A 20,910-nucleotide genomic window follows, 5' to 3' on the forward strand; every position below is an offset into this window, starting at 1 on the left:
AATATAGTGCCAAAGCCTGTCGATTTCACCTCTGTAGCATCTGTTGTTGATTTCACTTTTGAGCATCTGTTGTTGATTTCACCTCTGCTGAATCTCTGGTTGGTTTCACCTCTGCTGCATCTCTGGTCCATTTCACCTCTGCTGCACCTCTGGTCCATTTCACCTCTGCTGCATCTCTGGTCCATTTCACCTTTGTTGCATTCATGGCTGCAGTACCTCTCAGATACATTCCCTTCCCTCCTCCAACACTTCCCTCACCGTGGTACAGGACCTCATTTCCTTATAGCTAGACTATTGCAATATCCTGCTGGGGTGGGGGTCTACCCACCTCAGGTCTCTTCCCACTCCTATCTATCCTCCGCTCAGCCACCAAAGCCATTTTCCTAAAGTGTAGATCTGACCACATCATTCCCCTGCTTAATCTATTGCAATGACTCCCTATTGCCTCCAGGAACTCCTCTAGTTGGCTTGTAAAACTCATTACAGCCTAGTCCCTTCCCATTCTTCCCGTCTTCTTGCACTTTATTCCTTGCCCTCTCACCTCACACTATACAGTTGAGCTCTCCTGGCCTCATCACTATTCCTTGCACATGATGGTCCATCTCCTGACTCTCTGTCTTTTCATTGACTGTGCCCTTTTCCTGGCATCCTCCTTGTCTCTACTTCCTTGGCTTCCTACAAAATTCAGCTCAAATCCCATCTTCTGCAGGAAGTTTCTTTGATCAATCCCCCCTCTCCCCAACCTTTGCTGTTACCACCTTTCCTCCAACCAAACCTTCTACTTAACCAGGTCTATAACTTGTTTGCACATTCAGTCAGTCCATTAGTAAACAATGATTAAGTATGTACTATGTGTTAAGCACTGGGACACAGACAGAGGCAAAAGACAAGCTTTGTTCTCTGGGAGTTCACAGTCTAATGTAGGAGAACTTGGCTGTTTACTTTATGTTTCTTTGTATTCCCAGGGGTTTTCTTGGCAAAGGTACTGGAGTGGTTTGCCATTTCCTCCTCCAGCTCATTTAAGGCAAACTGAGGCAAGCAGGGTGAAGTGACTTGTCCAAGGTCACTCAGCTAATGAGAGTTTCAGACCAGTGTTGAACTCCAGTCTCTGGCTCCAGAACCAGTGCTCTCTCCCCTGCACCACCTATCTGCCACCTTCTCTACTGAGCAGAAGTCTAACTATTCCATCGATGTTTTATCCTCAAGACCCTCACTGGGTTTGGGGTACCCTGACCTGAGTTTCCCTCTGTTGGTTTTGTATCGTCCTAATAGAATAGCAGCTCTTGGGGGCAATTGCTTCATAAATTACTTTTTTGAGATCACAATTAGGGCCTAGGACCAGCAGCCTTCATGACTTCATGGCTAAGGTTTCTGAACACAGCCTCCCTATGGTAGGGGCACAGCTCAGCACAGGGTAAGGAGACAACATGAATTAGTTGTTGGAAACCCATTCCTAAAGGCATCTTCCTGAGTCAGAGGGGCAGAAAGCTTCAGATGACCATAACCATAAAGCTTCAGATACCTCAAAGAGTGGAAGTCATGAGGATGGCCCTCTAGCTAGAGGGGTGGTCAGGGCCCACTGGTGCCCAGCACAGGGCATGGGCCCAAATGTGATTTGTATAGGATTTGTTTACAGCCCCTGCCCCCTCCTGGAAAACAGTCACAGGTGGCGTTGTAGGAGAGTCCCCTCCTCCTTTTTTTTTGCCATTTCAATAGGGAGGCTGGTCTATCTGGACACAGAGCTCTCCACAAAGAGACAAAGTCACTGGATTGGCTTTCTCTGCTAGGACTGGGCTGGGTGACTGATCTGCCTTACCCTCCTGTATCATGTTGGACTCCAGAGATGCCACACAGGTAAGAACAACCCTGGCCTCATCCAGAGGACAGTTTAGGACACATGGGAACCCCTTAACCCAGGCAAGGCCAAGCCAGGCTGCCAAGATAAACGCTGGGTACTTTGGCCAGGGAGCCGGGGCAAAGGGATTTGATGTCATCCTGGTTTCTGCTGGGGAGGGGATTAGAGAGGGTGTCGAGGTGGGAGAAAAACAGGGAGCATGGTAGAAGCTCAGGATTGACAGTGATCACCCACATACCCTTGTCTCTGCTTAAGCCTCAGTTTCCTTATCTGCAAAGTGAGAGAATATAATCCCCTGCTTTTATCTACTTCACAGACCTCAGTGGGAAGGGATGAAAAATTCATTACTTGATGAAAAAGAACTTGACTCATTCTTTCTTACTTTTCCTATGCTCAGTTCTGGATTGGGCAGGGAAAACTCCCTTGAGTGCAGGTCAATGCAAGGGAATCTCAGAGTTTGGTCTGGAGTCCAATACCACTCACAGGTCATTGGACTGGAAAATATTGGAGAGGGGGTGGTGTAGGCTGGGACCTTGTAGGCAGGGGAACCTCAGGGCATGGTGAGGGCAATAGGGGACCCAAGGTTCTCCTGGCAGAAGCTGTTTTCCTTGGAGAATACAGGCAGGACTAGAAGGGGTCCTAGGGGCCACATAGTCCAAAACCTTCTGTTTACAGAGGAGGAGACAGAAGCTCAGGCAGGGTAAGAGACTTGCCCAAAGCCACACAGCCAGTGACTATAAGAACCAGAGCCTTGGGCCCCTCCAAGCCCAGGGTTCTCTCCTCTTCTTCCTTAGCCCAGGGGCAGCCACAGGGTTCAGATGACTCTGCCTCCTTGACCCTGGAACAGCCACCAAAATCTTAATATCTACAGTTCCCTTGAGCTCATTTGGTAGCCCCCTCACTTCAGGTCTAGCCCTGTCCCCTCAGATGGATGAAAGTCTATGGAATTCAGCAAACTTTTGTAGGAGAGACTCCCCAGACCCCATTGTCTCTGGCTTCCTCAGCCTGTTTTAGGAAGTCCTCCAGCCATCACGTTCCTGTCAGGCCTTAGTTCATGTGTGTGAGAGAGAGCTTTTCTCCTCAGCCAAGCCTTCCCTCCCTGCTCCCACCTTCAGCTCAGGGCTATGGGGAGTGTGGGGGCTGGGCCTTGGTGTGCCCAAGTGGGGTTTGGAAGGCATCCTGCACCTGCATCATGCAAAGGAAGCCTGCCTTTGCATAGAGCTCTCTCTTGGAGCTGCCCAGGGTATTTGCATAGCCTTCCCAGCCAGGACCCAAGCTGAGGCCCTACCCTGTGGGCATCAGGGCCCCAGGCCTCCCCATCCATCAACCTCTCCCCACTTTCTCAGGGAAGGAGGGCATCTGGTATCCGCTAGGAAGAGATCAAAGGACTAGAAGACAAAAACCAGAAAATCAGGAGAGGAAAAAAGTGTTCCAGTCAAAAGTGGCCCCAAAGGGAGGGGCAGCAGGTCTCATGGGGGAGGGAAAGGTCAGAGGACCTGGGTTCATGAAGCCTAGCCCTGCTATTCACTGGCTTTGGGACTAGAGGCAAGTTCCTTCACACCTAGGGATAAGAACCACTCCCCATGTGGGGGTAAGGGCAGATGTCTTTGTTGCCAAATGCAATGAAACTCGCCCTCACATCCCACTATCAGGAGTTGGGAGGAAAGCACTTAGTTCATCATATCACGCCACAAAATTGGAAGCGATTGTCCATCAGTGAAGGGTAATGGGGCCAGGTGGTTCTTTTCCCTCACATTCCAATGATCCCATGATGCTGAGATAATCCAGCTCAATTCCCTGATTGTGTAGATGAGGCAGCAAGGTCCAGAGACGGCTGGAGACACAATAACTTGGGCCCCTTCCCTAGCATAACTGGAGAGAGAGAGACAGACAGACAGACAGACAGAGACAGAGACAGAGAGAGAGAGAGAGAGAGAGAGAGAGAGAGAGAGAGAGAGAAGAGAAGAGAAGAGAAGAGAAGAGAAGAGAAGAGAAGAGAAGAGAAGAGAAGAGAAGAGAAGAGAAGAGAAAGAGAGAGAGGAAAAGAGGAAAAAAAGGGAGAGGGAAGAAAGAAAAAAGAAAGAAAGGAAAGAAGAAAGGAAGGAAGGAAATAAAAAAGAAAGGAAGGAAGGAAAGGAAAGAAATACTAGCATTGGGGAAGAGCTGTGGAGTCTGAGTCCCAGAGAAAGCTAAGATGCTGGAACTTGAGGCTAAGAGGTCTATCGGTCCTCTTGCCATCAGGAGGAGGATCAGGATTAGCCACCATGGAGATGGAGAGACTCCACCATAGGGCAATAGAAGTTTGAATGAATGGATCCCTCCTCTTCTTCCAGGGAGCCTTCTCTGGGGATCTAAGCTCCAGGAAACCCCGCCCTTCTCTGAGTTCCTTTGGGAACATTGTCTCTACCCATCAACAAACACATAAGACACAAGACTGAGAGTGAGACCAAGATGGGAGACCTTATTTCCTTTCTCTGTTCCTGTCTTATCTGCTACCAGATTCTCAGGTTTTTGTGGGCAGGGTTAAGTAGGATGCGGGTAGGCCAGGCCAGGCTGACAGGTAATGTCATGGTCCTTGCCCCTCCAGACCCTCCACAAAGGCATGCACCTCTCTTTCTTTGATTTTCTCTTACCCTCTCCCTCCATTTTACCCCCTTGACTTTCACTGTCTCAACCCTGTAACTGTCTTCTTCCTGTTTGCCTACCTCCTGCCTCTCTTTCTTCCCTTAGGCCTTTCCCTGCCTCCACTTTGACCTTTGGGGACCCCACAAGCCTTAATAAGGGCTTCTTATTATATAGATCATATAATACATATATTATATAATAAGGGCAGTACACAAGTTGCACAGTGCTATCCTCACAACAACCCTGGGACAGAGAAAATACCATTTTGCAGAGGATGCTGAGGCTTATTCTCTGTCCAAGATCATTAACTTTTCTAAAGGGTGAAGCTGGAACTTGACTTCAGGTCCCTGACTTTGAGTGAGTTCAGGGCTCTGTTCAACCTAGCATTCTTTTCCTTTGCTTTGACACCTTAACTAGATAAGAATTGTCTCAACCAGTCAACCATAGACCCTTAGCTAAGTGTCAAAGAGCCTTTGAATTTGAAGAAAGTTGTACAAAAGCTGTATGGAGAGGCAGAGGAAACTTGAGCCAGACCTCAGGGACTGTCTATTAATTATCAAGTGGTGGAGAGATTGATTACCAAACATTGGAGCCAGCCTGGCATTCCGATCCATCCCTGAATGAACTGAGTGCTATCTCTGAGATGTGGCAGAGAAGGGGACTATGCAGGACTGTCACATGCTCTATAGTCAACTTGAAGCAAAAGAGCTGGGCTGAGGACAGTCCCCAGGAGATGGCCAGCTCCTTCTCCAACTTTCCCTCCAAGCTCCTATCTATCCACAGACACTATCTAATATCATCTATGGCTTCTCTCCAAACATTTGTAGCAAACACAATTGTACCTCAACTACAAAGAGGTCAGAGATTAACTACAGTAAGCATAAACATTGTGTGGTTTTGTCCTTCCTTCTTGGAAGAGGACCATGACATTAGGGAGATGATGACATGACTTGCAGTTGACTTTGGTCTGAGGGAGGGAGGGCTGTTCAAAGTCACCAGCCTCACTTTCTCCTCCACAGCCATCTGGGTCCACTGACCAGATATCAGTCAGGATGACTGCAGATGGCCCAAGATGCAATGGGAGACCTTGGGCCTTTTAAGCTAAGATTTTTTCAAGTTCTCTCTTTGAGTGAAGCAATGCCCATTCAGTGAATAGCCCTCTTAAAGAAGTGAAGCAATGGATGACCCCTTTAATAAAAAAAATCAAACTGGAATAGGGAGAACATCAGGGTTGCTGGCCAAAAGAGAAACAGTTACTATTTACAATCAGGTAGGGAACCCATCCTCTGCCTACCTGTTAGGAATTATCCTAACTGGGGTCTCAAAGCATGGTAGACAAACTCAAAACTTTTCATCTGAAAGAAACTTCTTAAAGCTGAAGGGGGAAGAACCACATATTCTTTGGGATGGCCACTGTGTGGCCTTTGTTCTCGAAGAGGACCAAGACATCAGGAAGGTGATGCCAGGATATGCAGGTGAGTTGGATTTAAGTGAGGAAGAGCTGTGCAAAGTTACCAGCCTCATTTTCACCCTCAGAGACATCTGGGTGCAGTGACCAGATATCAATCAGGACAACTGGAGATGCCCCAGGATGAAGTGGGGGAATCTTGGCCTTTTCAAGCTAAGGTCCTTAACAGGTCTAAACTCGACTGAGGCTGTGCCCATTCAGTGGTTAAGGTTAGTTAAGAAATAAGGCAAAGAATGAGCTCTTTAAAAAAATGGATCTAAGAAAACTCTCAGGGTCTTTATGATCCTTCTAGGGGATAAACAAGCTAATTATAGTACCTGAGTGATGGTCTCAAAGTGTCTTCTCTATGAAATGGGGAAAAGAGAATGCTCTTGCCCCTACTCTAGATGGATCAGAGAAAGCCACACGTTCCCCACACAGCTAAGCACTTCCACCTGCACCACACTGTTTGGTGGCATAGATACTAACTGTGTGGCCCTGGGAAAGTCCCTTACATTGTTTTCGGCATTTTTTAAAGTCTCTACCTCAGTTTCTTCCTCTGTAAAATGAAAATCATATTAGCACCAACTCATGTAAGGAGAACATGAGAGACTGTACACTTTGCAAACCTTAAAGAACTCTAGAAATAGGAAATGCTTCTTATAGGAGCTCTCCACCTCCAGGCCTAACTCAGGAGGCCAGACTGAATGGAACATGAAGATATCTACTGAACCTTCAAGGCTGGAACCCTTCCCACAAATAAAACCAGGAATGACTCAGGTTCTACAATTAATGGCATAAGTACAAAATAGGAGAGGTTTGTCTAAGAGCAGAGTTCATCCGAAAAAGATCTGGGGGTTTAGGTGGACCACAAGCTCAGTATGAGTAAGTAGTGGAATATGGCAATACAGACAGTGAATGTGATCTTAGTTTGCATTAAAGGAGGACTAGTGCCCAGGTCTGGGGAAGTGGCAGTACTGCTATTCTCCAGCTGCCTCAGACCCCCCGTCCCAGAGGATTGTGGTCAGTTCTGGGCACCACAGTTTCAGAGGGTCATTGATAAGTTGGGGACTGTCCAGAGGAGGCCAACAGGATGGTGTGTCATACAGGATACATGAGGTGGAGAAAAGGTCTTAGATGGGACATGAGGGGCTGGTGAGACCCTTCCACTTGACCCCAGTAAGCCTCAGAGCAAGGACTCATAGTTCAAGAGGCAAATCCTCACTTCCTAACAATCAGTGCCATCTAAAGAGCTGGGGAGGAGATGCAATCCATCCGAATCCACATTTTTAAAGCACCTACTTGGTACCAGACACTGGACTAAGGGGATGCAATTAATAAAAAGAAAGACCCTCCCTACCCTGGAGAAGTTTACAGTCTGTTGGGGAGAGGGAGGGTGGCTGATGAGGGAGGGGTGGTTGTGGGGAGGGGAGCAGGTTCCTCCTCTCTGGAAGTCTTCAAGTAGGGCCTAGAGGACAACATCTATGGCAATGTTGTAGGCAGGATGGTTGGTCAGGTAGAGGTGAAGTAAACCAGAAGTCTTGGATGTCCCTCCCAATTCTGACACCCAGGATCTCTTTTTCATTTGAGCTTCTGAAGAGTGGCAGATAATCAGTTCTCCCTAACCAGCTCTCTTCCTCCTAGTGCTGAAATTCACTCACCCAGTCACCCATACATCCATCCACCCACCCTGTCATCCATCCATCTACCCACTCACCCAGCTATCCATCCACCCATCCATCCACCCACCTATCCATCTATCCATCCACCCACCTATCCATCCATCCATCCACCCACCCACCCCTCCAACAATACATACAATCCACAATTCTTACTGAGACTCTGCTCTGTGTAAGAATGGTCTGGGGGCACCCTCTCTTTCCCTCCCTTCTACTAACTTAAATCTAACAAAATCATCAAAGTCTCAGCACTGCCACCACCTCCTCCAGGAAGCCCTCCCTGACCACCTCAGGCCACACCTTAGGGTTTGTGCGCACACACTCTGGACAAAACGAAGTTAGGACACCAAGGAGGCTGCTCCAGAAAGGGAGCCTTTGGTGCCCTCCCACTATGGGCTCCTCTGGGGTGTGACCCAAAGTCGAGGAGGGGATCCTCCTATTTTAACAAATGACCTTGACTAAGCTCAGTTGGTTCTAAGTACTAAAGTACACAAGTGGTATCTTCTGAATGTTGGTGCCCTGGGACAAAGCTCTAATGGCCCCACCCCAGTCCTAGGGAAATGATTTCTATCGTTTCTTTGAGACTTGTCCTTTGATGCATGTACTTAGTATCTACTCACATGCACCTGTCTCACGGCTCCACCCCTCCATGGCCACCCAAGGATGATTTGATGTTTGTCTGTTGTCTCCCCAGAGTCTAGCCTAGTGCCTGGCACACAGTAGGTGCTTACTAAATGCTTGCTGCTTGATTGGTAGGGGGAGATGATGAACACCTGTAGGGATTTCTAAGGCTCCTCCTAGCTGGGACATCCCTCACTGTGCCTTTTCACCCGCAGCACTCTGTTCTGCCCCTGACACACATCATCGGGTCTTTGATTGGGCTGAACTGAATTGTGCTGAATTGAGTGCTCAGTGGATCTCGCCTCCCCAGAAGGTCTCAGCCCCTCTCCTGCAGGAATGCCCATGGGCCCGTGACTGACTAACCCCTAATCTCAATCCTAAATTCCTGCTTTCACCAGTTAGAGGAGAGAAATACTGAGCTTTCTCTCATTATTCTCAAGGGTGAATTTGGTCAGCTTCAGTTCCCCTGCCAGGGTTGGCCAAAGGCTGGAGGTATCTGCCCTTTGACCTTCTAAGGGCTAGCAAGGAGCCCAGCAGGGCTCTTGGTCTAAACCATTCTTATTCTTGCCAGAGCCGGGGTCTCAAAAGTGTCCAGTGGAAAAGTGCCAGCACCCAAAGCCAAGAGGACATGTCTGCTCCAGGGTGAGCTTTGCTGAAGTGGGGTGGTAGGGTGGAACTGGAGGAGGTCACTCATTAGACCCAGAGCAGGCCTGGGTAACACAGGGGAGGAAACTCAGGCCAGGCAGTTGGGAGGCTGGGCCTACTTCTAGCACCAATTTCCCCTCCGAGGAAGCTTGGGCAGTGACACCCCACCACCTTGAATACAAGATACTTTGTCTCTAGGGTCTTTTCCAGCCCCTATCCCAGGCACCCCCCATCTCTACCCCACCTTCTAGGTTCTCTGCTCTTCCAGCTCTGACTTGCCATGGTCTATGGTCTAAGGCCCCTTCCATGAATCTGAGATGTTCTATAGCACTTTCTGTGGCTTTCAGTCCTCATTATCTGTAGGGGCTGCAGCTGTGACCCTGGGTCTGTGGGTATGGGCTTGGGTTGGGCTGGAAACTCAACTGGGTCAATGTTCAGGCCCACACCTCCTGTGCCCCAGCATCCCCCACCACTACCACCACAGTAGAACTGTCCTTCTCAGATCAGCTGCCCTTCACACAAATCACTCCAGTGTTCTTGGGGCAAAGAGAACAGCCTTCCCAGAGGAGGCTTGGGCCAGGGATGGCTTCCAGAAAGCAGTGACCCCTGAGCTGTGCCTTTAAGGACAGGCAGAAACCATCTCTCAAGCCCCCATAGGATCCTGGGATTAGAGCAGTTGTAGATGGGAGAGACTTTCTGCAGTGTCAGCCTCAGCTCCTCACTTGCCTCACTGCTTAGCTCCAGGACCCCTTGCCATCTTCACCTTCCATAAACCCTGTGGCTGAGCAGTCTCTAGAGTGAGCCCTGAAGGGAGGAAGGATGAGGACTTGGAGGCAACTCTGTCCTCAGGCTCCCTTTGCCTCTGCCCCCTCTCCTTTCCTCCCTTCTTGGTGGCTTGTTCCCACAGAGAAAGAGAACCAGCCAGTGCCATCCAGAGGCCCTGCCCAAGGTACCCCCAAACAGCCCGTGCAGGTAGCAAGAAGGAGGCTGGAGACTGGAGAGACTGGCACTACCACCAGGGAGAAATCAACTTTGTCGGTTCTGGAAAGAAGCATGCAAAGGTACAGAGCCAGGATCTGGTCCCAAACCCAGGGAGCTACTGTGCTGGCTCCTTGCTGGGACATTTTCTGTGTCTGGGGTTGTGATCATTCTTAGTGTAGGAACTTCCTAGTGCCAGCTCTTGAGAGCAAGATATTGATCACTCACTCACTCACTTATTCATTCATTCATTCAATCATTCTGTAAATCTGGACTGAAAGTGCTCTCTCTCCACCCACACCCACCCCCATGGTTGCTGGAACCCCTGGGAAGAGGCATCCTGGCAACTGAATTGAAGAGAACTGGAGATTCCCAGAGCCAGCAAAGGCACCGCTGAAGCTACATAGTCCAGCCCACCCCCAGGGCCAGAAGCACAGTCCAGTCTGATCTTAGACTGTCCATGTATAGGTGCCTAAGGAGTTTGGAGCACAGGACACCTTTGGGCTGAGCTGCTCCCAGAAGATTCTAGAAGACTTCTCAGAGGTGTTGGCTGGGCCCAGAATTTGCAAAGGCAGAGAGAAGAGCTGGAAAAGTAGGGGGGGTTGGGGGAGGGGAGGACAGGGTGAGCAAAATCAGAGATCAGGAAAAAAACAGTTCAGGACAGAATGAAAATACCTCATGGAAACTGAGGCCAGCTCCTTGTTCTTGTTGGTGACTGGGATCACTGGGAAAGCCAGGCTGGGAGCTCTGCACAAGTGACTTCTGCATTTTAATGGAGCTTGGGCTGACCCAGCCTGTCCAAGTCCTGACCCAGAGGAATGAGGCTCCAATGAAAGGGCTCAGGAAGCCCACAGGTGGGCTGGCATGGGCAGGAGGGGCCTCGTGGGTGTTCATGATGCAGCTTCTGGAGTCATTCCACTCCCAGACAGAATCAAGGGGGTGTCCCTCCCCCCCAGCTACAGGTTTGCATCTGGGCACAGCTCTGGTCTAGAGCTTGTGCTTTGCTTTTAAAAGGGATGTGGTGGCATCTGGGGATGAGAGCCAGACCTCAGGAACTATGAGGAGGGAGAAGTACCTGGGTATTACGCTTTGTGGTTACAAATGCCAGCCTAGAGCAGCCCAGAGTGGAACAGAAACCCAGAACCCAGCACTCTGGGCCAAGCAGCCCTAGTCAATGAGCTCCTTGGATGCTGAAATGCAGAGCAGAACCAGGCAGGGCTGAGCCGGGCAGAACTGGGGCAACCACAAGTGGACAAGTCGCCAAGATCCCCAGCCAATGAGTGCTGTCCCAATGTGAAAAGGACAGCCTTGGGAAGGGGTGGCCACCACCCCCCCTCCCTCCCCAGGGCTTCATGTAGTGGCTGCGCAGCCACTTGGCTTAGATGTGGCGCAGATGGTTTAGCTCCCATTGAGGTCTGCCCAGTTTTGTTTCTGAGCCCTGAACACTGATCCTCCCCAACCAAAGCCTCTTTTGGTCTTATTCTTTAACTTAAGAATTTCCTAGTAGAGCCAACCTTGCAGGTCCCTTTCTAGCTACCCTCTCCCCTCCCTGTCCCCCCCCCCCACTAACACACACACACACACACACGCACATCCTAGACTATCACCTTCCTAAGGATGAAGTCCTTTGCCCATCTCCATTTCTCCCAGCCTGGGAGCTCCCTGAGGGCAGGGCCAGCCCCCATACCAGCTGCGCTCGGAATCCTGGTATCAACTGACAATTACGAGGCACTTTTATCCTCTGCAGTTCCTGAGGGTGCCCAGCACCGTGCCCCCCAGCATCCTCTTTGAGTTCATGCTCAGCGACTGGTCCCTGCCTGCGCCCAACCTTGTGGTCTCGCTGGTGGGTGAGGAGCAGAACTTCCCCATGAAGCCCTGGCTCCGAGATATCTTGAGGAAGGGGCTAGTGAAGGCCATGCAGAGCACAGGTGAGACCTTGCCTTCCTTGTCGCGGCTATCCTTCATGGGGAGAGGCATCCACGAGGCCAGCTCTGGCCCCTGCTTCCCTGGGCACACAGGACGCACACACGGACACACACACACACAGGCATACATACACATTCTCACACACACAGTCACACATTCATACACATATACACACACACACTCACATGCACACAGATACATATACACACACAGTCACTTACACACAGTCACACACATACACACACACTCTCCCATGCACACTGTGACACACACTCTCTCATATGCACACACAGAGTCACACATGAATACCCATACACTCTCACTCCCCATCACACAGGCACACACACACACACACACACACATATGCATAGGGGCTTCACAGCTGGACCCTGCATTGTACTTCCTAGACATCCATAGTCCTGCCCCTGGGGGCTTGGGGGGAGGGGAGGACAGGATTTCCTTTTTGGCAGGAGCCAGACCTGCAGGATGGAGCTTCCTTCTCCAGGTCCCTTCTTAGGCATGACCATTGAGTTTCCTTTGCCTTGGCTGGGAGCCTCTCCCAAAGGGCTCATCTGCAGGGGGAATGAAGACACTTTGCACCTCCTTCAGAATGCAGAACCTCTGATATGATCCAACAGCTGGGGATCCTGCTAATAGTGATGAGGGAAACAACAACCCCTTACACAGTACCTACTATGTGCCAGACACTGTGTCAAGGGCGTAATGATGACGATATCCTTCGATACTCACAACCACCATGGGAGGTTAAGTGCCATTATGAGCCCCATTTTACAACTGAGGAAACTGAGGCGAAGATAGGTTATCCAAGGTCACTCCAGGCCCCCTTAGGCAAAGTGTGGTTCAAGTAGCTGAATCAGGATTCTTCCCCTCATCCTTTGAGGCTAAGGTTAGCCCTCCAAGCTCTCCAGTTTTCCCACTGCATTCTGCTCCTTTTTGGTGTGACCTTGGTCAGGTTTCTCCTCCACTTGTCTGGGCCTCAGTTTCCTCCTCTGTAAAATGAGGGGCCCCTGGCAGCTCCAGACCCCCGATCTTGTGTCTCGAACAGCTCAGGTGCTAGGAGGACAGAGCCATGAGAACCAATGAATCTGTATCTGCCATTGCAGAAAGCAGGGCAGACCCATTGCTCTCTCCCTGGGTTCTTCTCTGGCAGGGGCATGGATATTTACCAGCGCCCTGCGGGTGGGTCTGGCCAGGCATGTCGGGCAGGCAGTTCGAGACCATTCTCTGGCCAGCACATCCACCAAAGTGAGGGTGATCACCATTGGGATTGTCTCACTGTCCAGGGTGCTGCACAAGGAGGTTTTGGACAACTCTCAGGTATGTGGATCTAAGGACTGAGGGGCTAGGGGACAACAGCCTTCCCAGGAGCAGGGCTAGGATGAGAGCAGCCAGTCACAGATTGCTTCCTCACAATTAGAGCTGTCCTAGAATGGAATGGGTTGCCTTGAGAAATAGTAAGCTCCCCATTACTGGAAGGATTCAAGGAGGAGCTGTACAATCCCTGGTCAGAAAGGCTGTGCAAGGTGGGAGACTGGATTCCAGGGTCACAAAGGCTCCTTCTAGCTCTTGAGATTCAATGACTCGCATGTCCTCCCTATGCTAAGCCACATGATGAGGAGTACCCCGGGAGTAGCAGTGGGGAAGTACATGTCTATGCTGAGGTGAGGGGAGGATTAAGGGTATGCCTCATAGAAGGGTGGTAACAGACCCTAGGAATGTCTCACTGCTGTGGTTGACAGCCACCATGTGCCAGATTTTTGAGATACAAAGACAGAGACAATGTAGCCCTTGCCCTCAGAAAGCTCACATTCTACTCAGTGGAAGCAGCATGAATAGAGATAAGTATGAATAAAAATAGATACAGAGTAAATAAGGAGTAATTTTTGGAGGGGGGAGCCACTGACAACAAAGCAAGCAGGAAAGGCTTCCTGGAGGAGGTGCTGTTTGAACTGAACCTTGGGGTCTTCTCTGAGGCAGAGGAGAGGAGGGACAGCTGCATTGCAGGTGAGGAGAAAAAGCCTGGGAAAAAACATGGAGCTGGGAGATGGCTTATCCCATGTGAGGAACAAAGTGCAGTTGGGCTAGCCCAAAGAATTTCTGAAGAAGAGGAATGAGCTCTATGCCTGGAGTTAGTCTGTGAAGGACTTCAAATGACAACAGGAAAGTCTAACAATAATAGGGAGCCACTGGGGTTTATAAAACAGAGTCAGACCTGGGCTTTAGGGAAGTCACTTTGGTGTCTGTGAGAAGGACAAATTAGAGAAGCTTGGAGACTTGAAGCAGGGAGACCAACTAGGAAGCAACTGTAATCCAGAAGAAGAGAGAAAGGTCTGTCCTGGGTGGTGGCCAGGTGAGGGGAAAGAAAGAGATACACAGAAGTGTTGGGGAATGAAATTGGTAAGACTTAGCAACTGATTCTGTGTAGGAAGGGGGAGTGCAACCGAGTGAGACTTTGAGGATGATGACAAGGTTACAAACTTAGGATGTGGGTACCCTCACCCAAAATAGGAAGATAGGTTTGGGGGGTGGTGCACCTTGACATCCACTGATGTCTTGTGCCATGGAACAAGTCATAACGTCTCTGAACCTCAGTGTCTTCCTCTAAAATTAATGACCAGACTTGAGCATCTCTCACATCCAGTTTAGCCTTATGAAGTCCTACAAGACTTTTTTTTAATTCTTTGAAGGAGCCAGTAGGCTTCTATGTGGGGCACTGAATAGTGAACCTGAGAGTCTAGAGTGTTCCAGCTCTACCATTAATTTGCCATTCAATCTTAGGCAAGTTTCTTTCTTGCTTTGGGCCTCAGCACCCCAATCTGTATTTGACCTTTCTTCTCCTCTGGGAGTCTACCAGCCTCCTGCCCTGAGAACCTTCACAGTTGCTCAGTTGCTATAATTAGTTTTAAATGAACCCAGCCTCCTCTCTGAAGAACTCTGGGCCTCTAGACCCTAGGTTTGGGGCTTGGTCTGGTCTCCCAGGGCAGGAACAGGCTAGCTTTGAGGAGCGGAGAAAAAGTGAGACATCCCTTTCTGGAAGTGGGGGAGAAGACAAGGTCAGGGTGTCCTTCTCTTCCCTGGGTGGGGCTCAGTTTCCATATTTACACAATGAGGGGTTTTCACCAAACGAGACCTCTAAGGCCCCTTTGACCTGTGATCTTCAATGTTCTCTGTTCCAAGTCCCCCTCCCACCCTAAAAGTTCCCATTCTGCATTCTAAGGGGCCCCTCCCACCCCCATTCCATGTTCTAAGGGCCTTTTGGGCCCCTACTGCCAGGTTCTGGGTTCTCATCTCATAGTCTTCTCAGGGATTCTATGGAATATCCCAGGGGTTGGGAGACACAGCCAGAAGGTGGCAGTGCTGTCCATAGGAAACATGGACAGGGGCCAAGCCCTTAGCTGGGAATCTGGAAAGGGTGTGACCAGTAAAGGGAGGGTGGGCCTGCCAATAAGAACCCTGGGGAGCCCCCCTCCACCAGGAACTGCTGTCTGTCCTCATGGTCCTGGCTCCCCAGAGCCCCTCAACTTTGGTGTCTCACCCAGCAGTGAGAGCTGAGCCCAGAGCTCCCCCCACCCCACCTCTCTTGACCCTCTCTGGACCTCAGCCTCCTCATCAAGAAAATCAGAGGGTTTCCTCCAGCTCTGACCCAATGACTCTGTGCCATCTTCTTTGTGTGCCTACCCCTGGACTCAGTGACACTATAGGAACAGGGGAGGCATTGAGTGCCTTTGAGGCCCAGTAAAGAGCACAGGTTCTCCAAGCTCAGAGTCCTGGCCCCAGACTCTATGCTGCTTGCCTCCAAGACAGTGCCCTCAGCAAGCTTCCTGTCCAATTGAGAGGAGAGGGAGGGGAGAGGGCAGTGTACTAACCTTAGACCTGGAGGGTTCCTGCCCATGCCCCTGTCACCCTCACAAATATGGCTTCTCTTTCTCCTACTGGTTTGAATCTAGAACGAGAACCCAATCCCCTACAAGTCAGATGACAGCAGCCAAGGCACCCTCTACTCTTTGGACAGCAACCATTCACACTTCATCCTGGTAGACCCCCTGCTGGACAAAGCCCCAGTGGCAGCTGGAGCCACTGGGCATGGAGACCCCACCACCAGACTCAGACTCCTTCTGGAAAAGCACATCTCGGAGCAAAGGACAGGCTATGGAGGTAAGAAGGCTCCCTCATGCCACCTTGGCCCAGAAAGACTTCCCCAGGAGACAAGCCCTGGGTCTTACAGGCAATTTGGGTAGGAAGAGAAGCCACTCAAATGCCAGCTTCTTGGGCATGGCTGGGCTTCCTTCCTGATCTCTTTTGGTGAGCAGAGCCCCATTTGACTAGGGAAGAGGCAGCTCCCTGCCTTCCCGGTGTTCAGAGCTTTTCAGAGGCTTGGACATCGGTGCAGAAGACAGTGACATGGTGCAGGGTAGAGAAAGTTGACCTTTAGAGAGGTCTGGACCTCAAGTCTGCCTCATCTGCTTACAGGCTGCATGACCTGAACTTGTCTACTGTAACAGGAAGGGCTGCAGTGGATAGCCTCTGAGGCCCTTAGGCCTGTACGCTTAGAATTCTAACTGGGATTTCTCCTGGGGTTTGATTCTGAGCAGACACTTCTGTGGCCCTGCCTCGAGTCCAGATCTGAATTACAGCATTATAGAAGGCCCTCCTTCTGCCCTGGCAGCTACTTGCCTGCCTGTGGCCTTTCTGCTAAGTCCAGTAAACTGTTCATTCTTGAAGGAAGGAAGGAAAGCTACTCATCCTGGGGAATTACTAAGGGACCTGGAGCATACTGTGTCCTCTCTGTGAGCCTCTCAGGCAGGATCCAACCCTGTGAAGGAAATGAGTTGGACAAGGAGAGGCAGTAGGGGCATTGAGCATCTGTCCCTTCCCTTCTCTAAATGAAGGGACTGGGCCAGTGGCCTTCAGAGGGCCCTCCCATCCCAGATGCATGTCCACAGTCCTTCAAAAGCTACCATGCATCTCCAGCACTAGACGTACACTTCCTAAAACATTTAGAGAAATCAGCCCTAGGCCTGTCCCTCCCTGACTCCTTCTTGTGGTCAGTCACTATTGTATCCAGTCTCTAGTGAGAGGGACGGAGGGAGGGAGGGAGGGAGGCTGCTCGTCCTTCCACAATGCCCGTATTTGTAGTTTGAGGATGAGCCCCAAACTCTTCCTTACATTTCTCTACAATGGCTGCTTGTGGCCTTTCTCTGCCTCAAGCTTGAGTGCATGGTAAGATGTTCCTGCTGGCCCTGTCATTAACTGAAGGGATGACTTCCTTGCGTCTTCTGCCCAACTTTATTTACACCGTTAGTTGAGAATGATGGAAGGAGGGTGAAGAGAGAGACAGAGAGGGAGAGACAGAGAGACAGAGACAGAGACAGAGAGAGTCCCCCCTTAAAACATACAGAAAACTCCCTTAATTCATAACGGTTTACAGCTGGCCTCTGAAGTCACAAACTTAGTTTTCGCCAGGCCTTGTTTTCTAAATCGTTCTTTTTGGAAACAAGGCTCCTTTAACCAACAGAACATTTCTAGGACCCAAGTTTAGAGCAGTTTCTGTACAGAGTCCCTCACCCCAGCCCAGAATACAAGCTTTACCAGCCTCTCCCTTTCCAGGAAAAGGCAGCATTGAGATCCCCGTGCTTTGTTTGCTGGTCAATGGGGGCCCCAACACCCTTGAGGTAAGAGGTTGAATCTGAGCCTTGACTTCCGTTTCCTGGGGTGGCCCACATGATCTCTAAGGCTCCTCCCAGCATGGAGGTCCTGTGCTTGAAGGCCCCTCTACTGACTTCCTCTCACTCCTGGATTAATTTTCCTTCCCCTGCACCCCTCCTGACCTTCCCCTGACTCCCACTAAGGATCTCTGGGCGAGGTTGAAGGAGGGCAGCTCCTCTACCATTGCCTGTGCATGTTTCTCGCCATGCCCTCCCCTCTGACCAGGCACTCTGGTCTGGGGGTGGGGATAGCAAATTTTCCAGGCGGTGGAGAACTCTGCCCCTTGGTTGATCCTGGCGGGGTCGGGCGGCATGGCGGACATTGTCGCCACCCTGATGAACCAGCCCCACCTCATTGTGCCCCAAATGATGGAAAAACAGTTTAAGGAAAAATTCCCCACTGAGAAGTTCTCCTGGGAGGACATTGTCCGCTGGACAGAGCTGGTAGGTCCATCTCTCTCCATGGAGGTTGCGAGTTTCACTCTGGGAGGAAGCCTTGGGGTGGGGTCCTGGGCCAACCAGGGTGAGTTCTCCTACCTGGGGGAAGGGGTTTGGACAGACCTGACTGAGAGTCTATGAATCTTCAAGGCCATGTTTCCAAAGTGCTTGTCACCTCTTGAATCATTTGATTCTCACCGTAGACATAGTGAGGAGGGAAGGCAGGCCTTGTCCCCATTTCTTAGAGGAGAGGACTAAACCTCTGAGAAATGAAAGCTAGGAAGGGACAAAGACAGAAGAAGAATCCCCTAACTTTAAGTCCAGCAGGCTGTTCACTAAAGCATCCCCCCCAGCCCAAACCTAACCCTACAGCTGGGTGTCCTACTTCCTGGTGATGTGACCTTGAGCAAAGCTGTTTCCTTCTCATTTGTACAATAAGGGAATTGGACTAGTTGAACTCTAGGGTCCCTTCAGCACCAAAAAAGCTGGTGATGTAGCCCTTAGAGGATATTTATTTCACCTGCCCTCATTATTCAGGTGAGGGAACAGGCCAAGAGAACACAAGGGATTTGGCCAACATCACATAGAACCTATCAATGCCAACTCTGGAAAACCGCAGAACCCAAGTGATAGTACCCTCTTCCACATTCAAGAACCCTACTTATACTGCCCTCCCCATGTTCTAGAACCCTATTTCTCTTACCCTTCCCCCCACATTCTAGATGCACATTCTAGAGACCTAGTTATAATACCCTTCCCATTCTAGAGCCCTATTTCTCTTACCCTCCCCCCAATCTGGAGCCCTCTTTATATTACCCTCCTCCATACAAGCCTACCCACCCAGCTACCTGTGCTACTAGGTATGATCATCACCCCCAGCTAACCACAATGGTCTCCTGTGGGCTCTCCTTTCCAAGGCATCATGGGTCTAGAGTTGTCCCTCCCACTGTGGTGCAGGGGGATTTTTTTCTTGGTTTCCACTCCTTCCAGTGGAGACAATTGCATGTCCTGAGGCACTCTAAGAATTGTGGTCTCTGCTCATCCCTCCCCCACAATGGGCTCAGAGATCCTAGAGCCAGATTCAGACTCCCCAGTCACCCCAGCAGCCCCAATCATCCTCCTAAGGGGGATGTTGCCAATGTGCCCCCACCCACCTAGTAACCCTATCTGCCAAAGGGGCCAATGTGCCCAGCCTTCCCTGGGGATAGCCAAGCCCAAGCCACCTGACCTGAGCCCTGCTCCCACCCTGGACAGCTCAAGACCATTACAGCCCAGCAGCACCTCCTCACCGTCCATGACTTCGAACAGGACAGCTCCGAGGAGCTGGACACTGTTATCTTGAAGGCTCTAGTGAAAGGTAAGGACACAGCTGGCCTTGGCCTCTGTAACACCCAGGATGGTAGCTGCCCCTTCAGTCCCTCCTGTCACTGACCAGCCTCAGGCTTGGACCCCAGGTCAAAAGTCTCTTGACTGCATGGGCCAGTCCTTCTTCTCTGTGCCTCAGTTTCCCCTTCTATAAAATGAGGGGGCTGACCTCCATAATCTCTAAGGCCTTTTCTAGCTACATGTGCCATGATTCCAGAGTAAAGCTGTGGGGAGGGAGTATAGCAGTGGTCTGTTTTCTGGGCATCTGGCCCCAAAGTCAGGCTCTGGGCTGTTGAGAACCTCAAACTTGGCATCAAGAAAGAGTTAGGTTGAGGTCCCATCTTTGCCACTTCCTGGCTGGCCACAGTGCTGATCTTAGACTATTCATGTCACTTCTTGGGGTTCAATTGCCCCTTTTATAGAGTGAGGATAATTAGTCTGGTGGTTCAGTAGACCAAAGCTCTGTTTCTTCCATGACCGACTCATACCTACACACGCACACACCATACACACACATACACACATCCTTCTGAGACCCCAGGGCTCAGACACGTTTTCTTTAGGGTAAATCTTTCTTTTCAATGTCCTTGGGAGCAATTTACCAGAGCCTGGCTAGCTACTCGCTAGGGCCAAGAAAAGGGCAAAAATGCCTGGAAGTAACCTTTTAGATCTTAGGCAAGCTGGACCCTTTTGGAGGCCCTCAGCTAGTGTTGAAGGGGCTCTGCCTCTCCTGGGCATCCCTACCTCCCCCAGTATAGGAAGGCATAGCTTTCAGGGGCCACCTTCTCCCCCTCAGCCCCTGCCCCTCAGACTTCTGCACACACCCAAACTCAAAAGTCTGGTGTCTTCTGTTCCTAACAATCTGAGTCTAGAACTCAGCACTGCAAGCATGTGGAATAGTGGAGCAGGACAGAGAACCCTCCCAAGTGAGGCCTCTGGTGGCTCCCTCTCACCTCCATTTCAAAAGAAGCTCACCTTTTTTGTTGAATGTGTGTGAGGGATTGTCTTGGGCCCAAGAAATTGGTATATTGCAGACTGGGATGTTTTTAAAATCAGACCCAGGCTGCAGGGCCAGAGGCCAGAGGCAGCGTCTGAGCTGGGCCTGCAGAACATGATCACAAAGGTTCAGAGGTTGCTCCTCAGACCAGAGATGGCTATTCTGGCTACACTGGAGTCTAGAAGTTGGCCCAAGACTCTGAGATTGGGTGGGAGCTGGCTCATCTGCCTTGCCCAGACCCTTCTGCTGAAGAGCACTCTGAACCAGTGCCCCCTTCATCAGCCCTAGGTACCCCCTGGGGGGGTCACTGGCCCCACACCCTGACTTCAGCATCAATGTTAATGTCCCCTGATGCTCAGTGGCCATTCTCTCCCTCCCTGCAGCCTGTAAGAGCCATAGCCAGGAGGCCCAGGAGTACTTGGATGAACTGAAACTGGCCGTGGCCTGGAATCGTATTGACATCGCCAAGAGTGAAATATTCAGCGGGGATGTGGAGTGGAAGGTAGCTGGGGTGGGCCTGGCCCAGACTCCGGCACTGTCTCTTTTCTTTCTACTTTCTTTCTTCCCTGGACAGGACTTTGGGTCCCTTCCCAACCTGTGAAGGCTGG

General features: G+C 50.6%; 1 protein-coding gene across 4 annotated transcripts in view; it reads left to right on the forward strand.

Moving 5' to 3' along the window:
* The first annotated feature begins 1,528 nt into the window (after window positions 1-1,528).
* TRPM5 (transient receptor potential cation channel subfamily M member 5) overlaps window positions 1,529-20,910 on the forward strand; it is a 47,720-nt gene continuing 28,338 nt past the window's right edge. For all 4 annotated transcript variants that reach the window (XR_011973821.1, XM_072639475.1, XM_072639476.1 and 1 more), the window contains exons 1-10: window positions 1,529-1,854; window positions 8,799-8,869; window positions 9,780-9,933; window positions 11,598-11,778; window positions 12,948-13,114; window positions 15,745-15,952; window positions 17,405-17,469; window positions 17,755-17,946; window positions 19,195-19,297; window positions 20,686-20,804. Coding sequence is in view for 3 of the 4 variants with exons in the window: in XM_072639475.1 (XP_072495576.1) it covers window positions 1,828-1,854; window positions 8,799-8,869; window positions 9,780-9,933; window positions 11,598-11,778; window positions 12,948-13,114; window positions 15,745-15,952; window positions 17,405-17,469; window positions 17,755-17,946; window positions 19,195-19,297; window positions 20,686-20,804 (1,287 nt within the window). In the remaining variant the exon portion in view is untranslated. The remainder of the gene's footprint in view (window positions 1,855-8,798; window positions 8,870-9,779; window positions 9,934-11,597; window positions 11,779-12,947; window positions 13,115-15,744; window positions 15,953-17,404; window positions 17,470-17,754; window positions 17,947-19,194; window positions 19,298-20,685; window positions 20,805-20,910) is intronic.

Source organism: Notamacropus eugenii, chromosome 2 (assembly GCF_028372415.1).
Source record: "Notamacropus eugenii isolate mMacEug1 chromosome 2, mMacEug1.pri_v2, whole genome shotgun sequence".
NCBI classification, from domain to species: Eukaryota; Metazoa; Chordata; class Mammalia; order Diprotodontia; family Macropodidae; genus Notamacropus; species Notamacropus eugenii.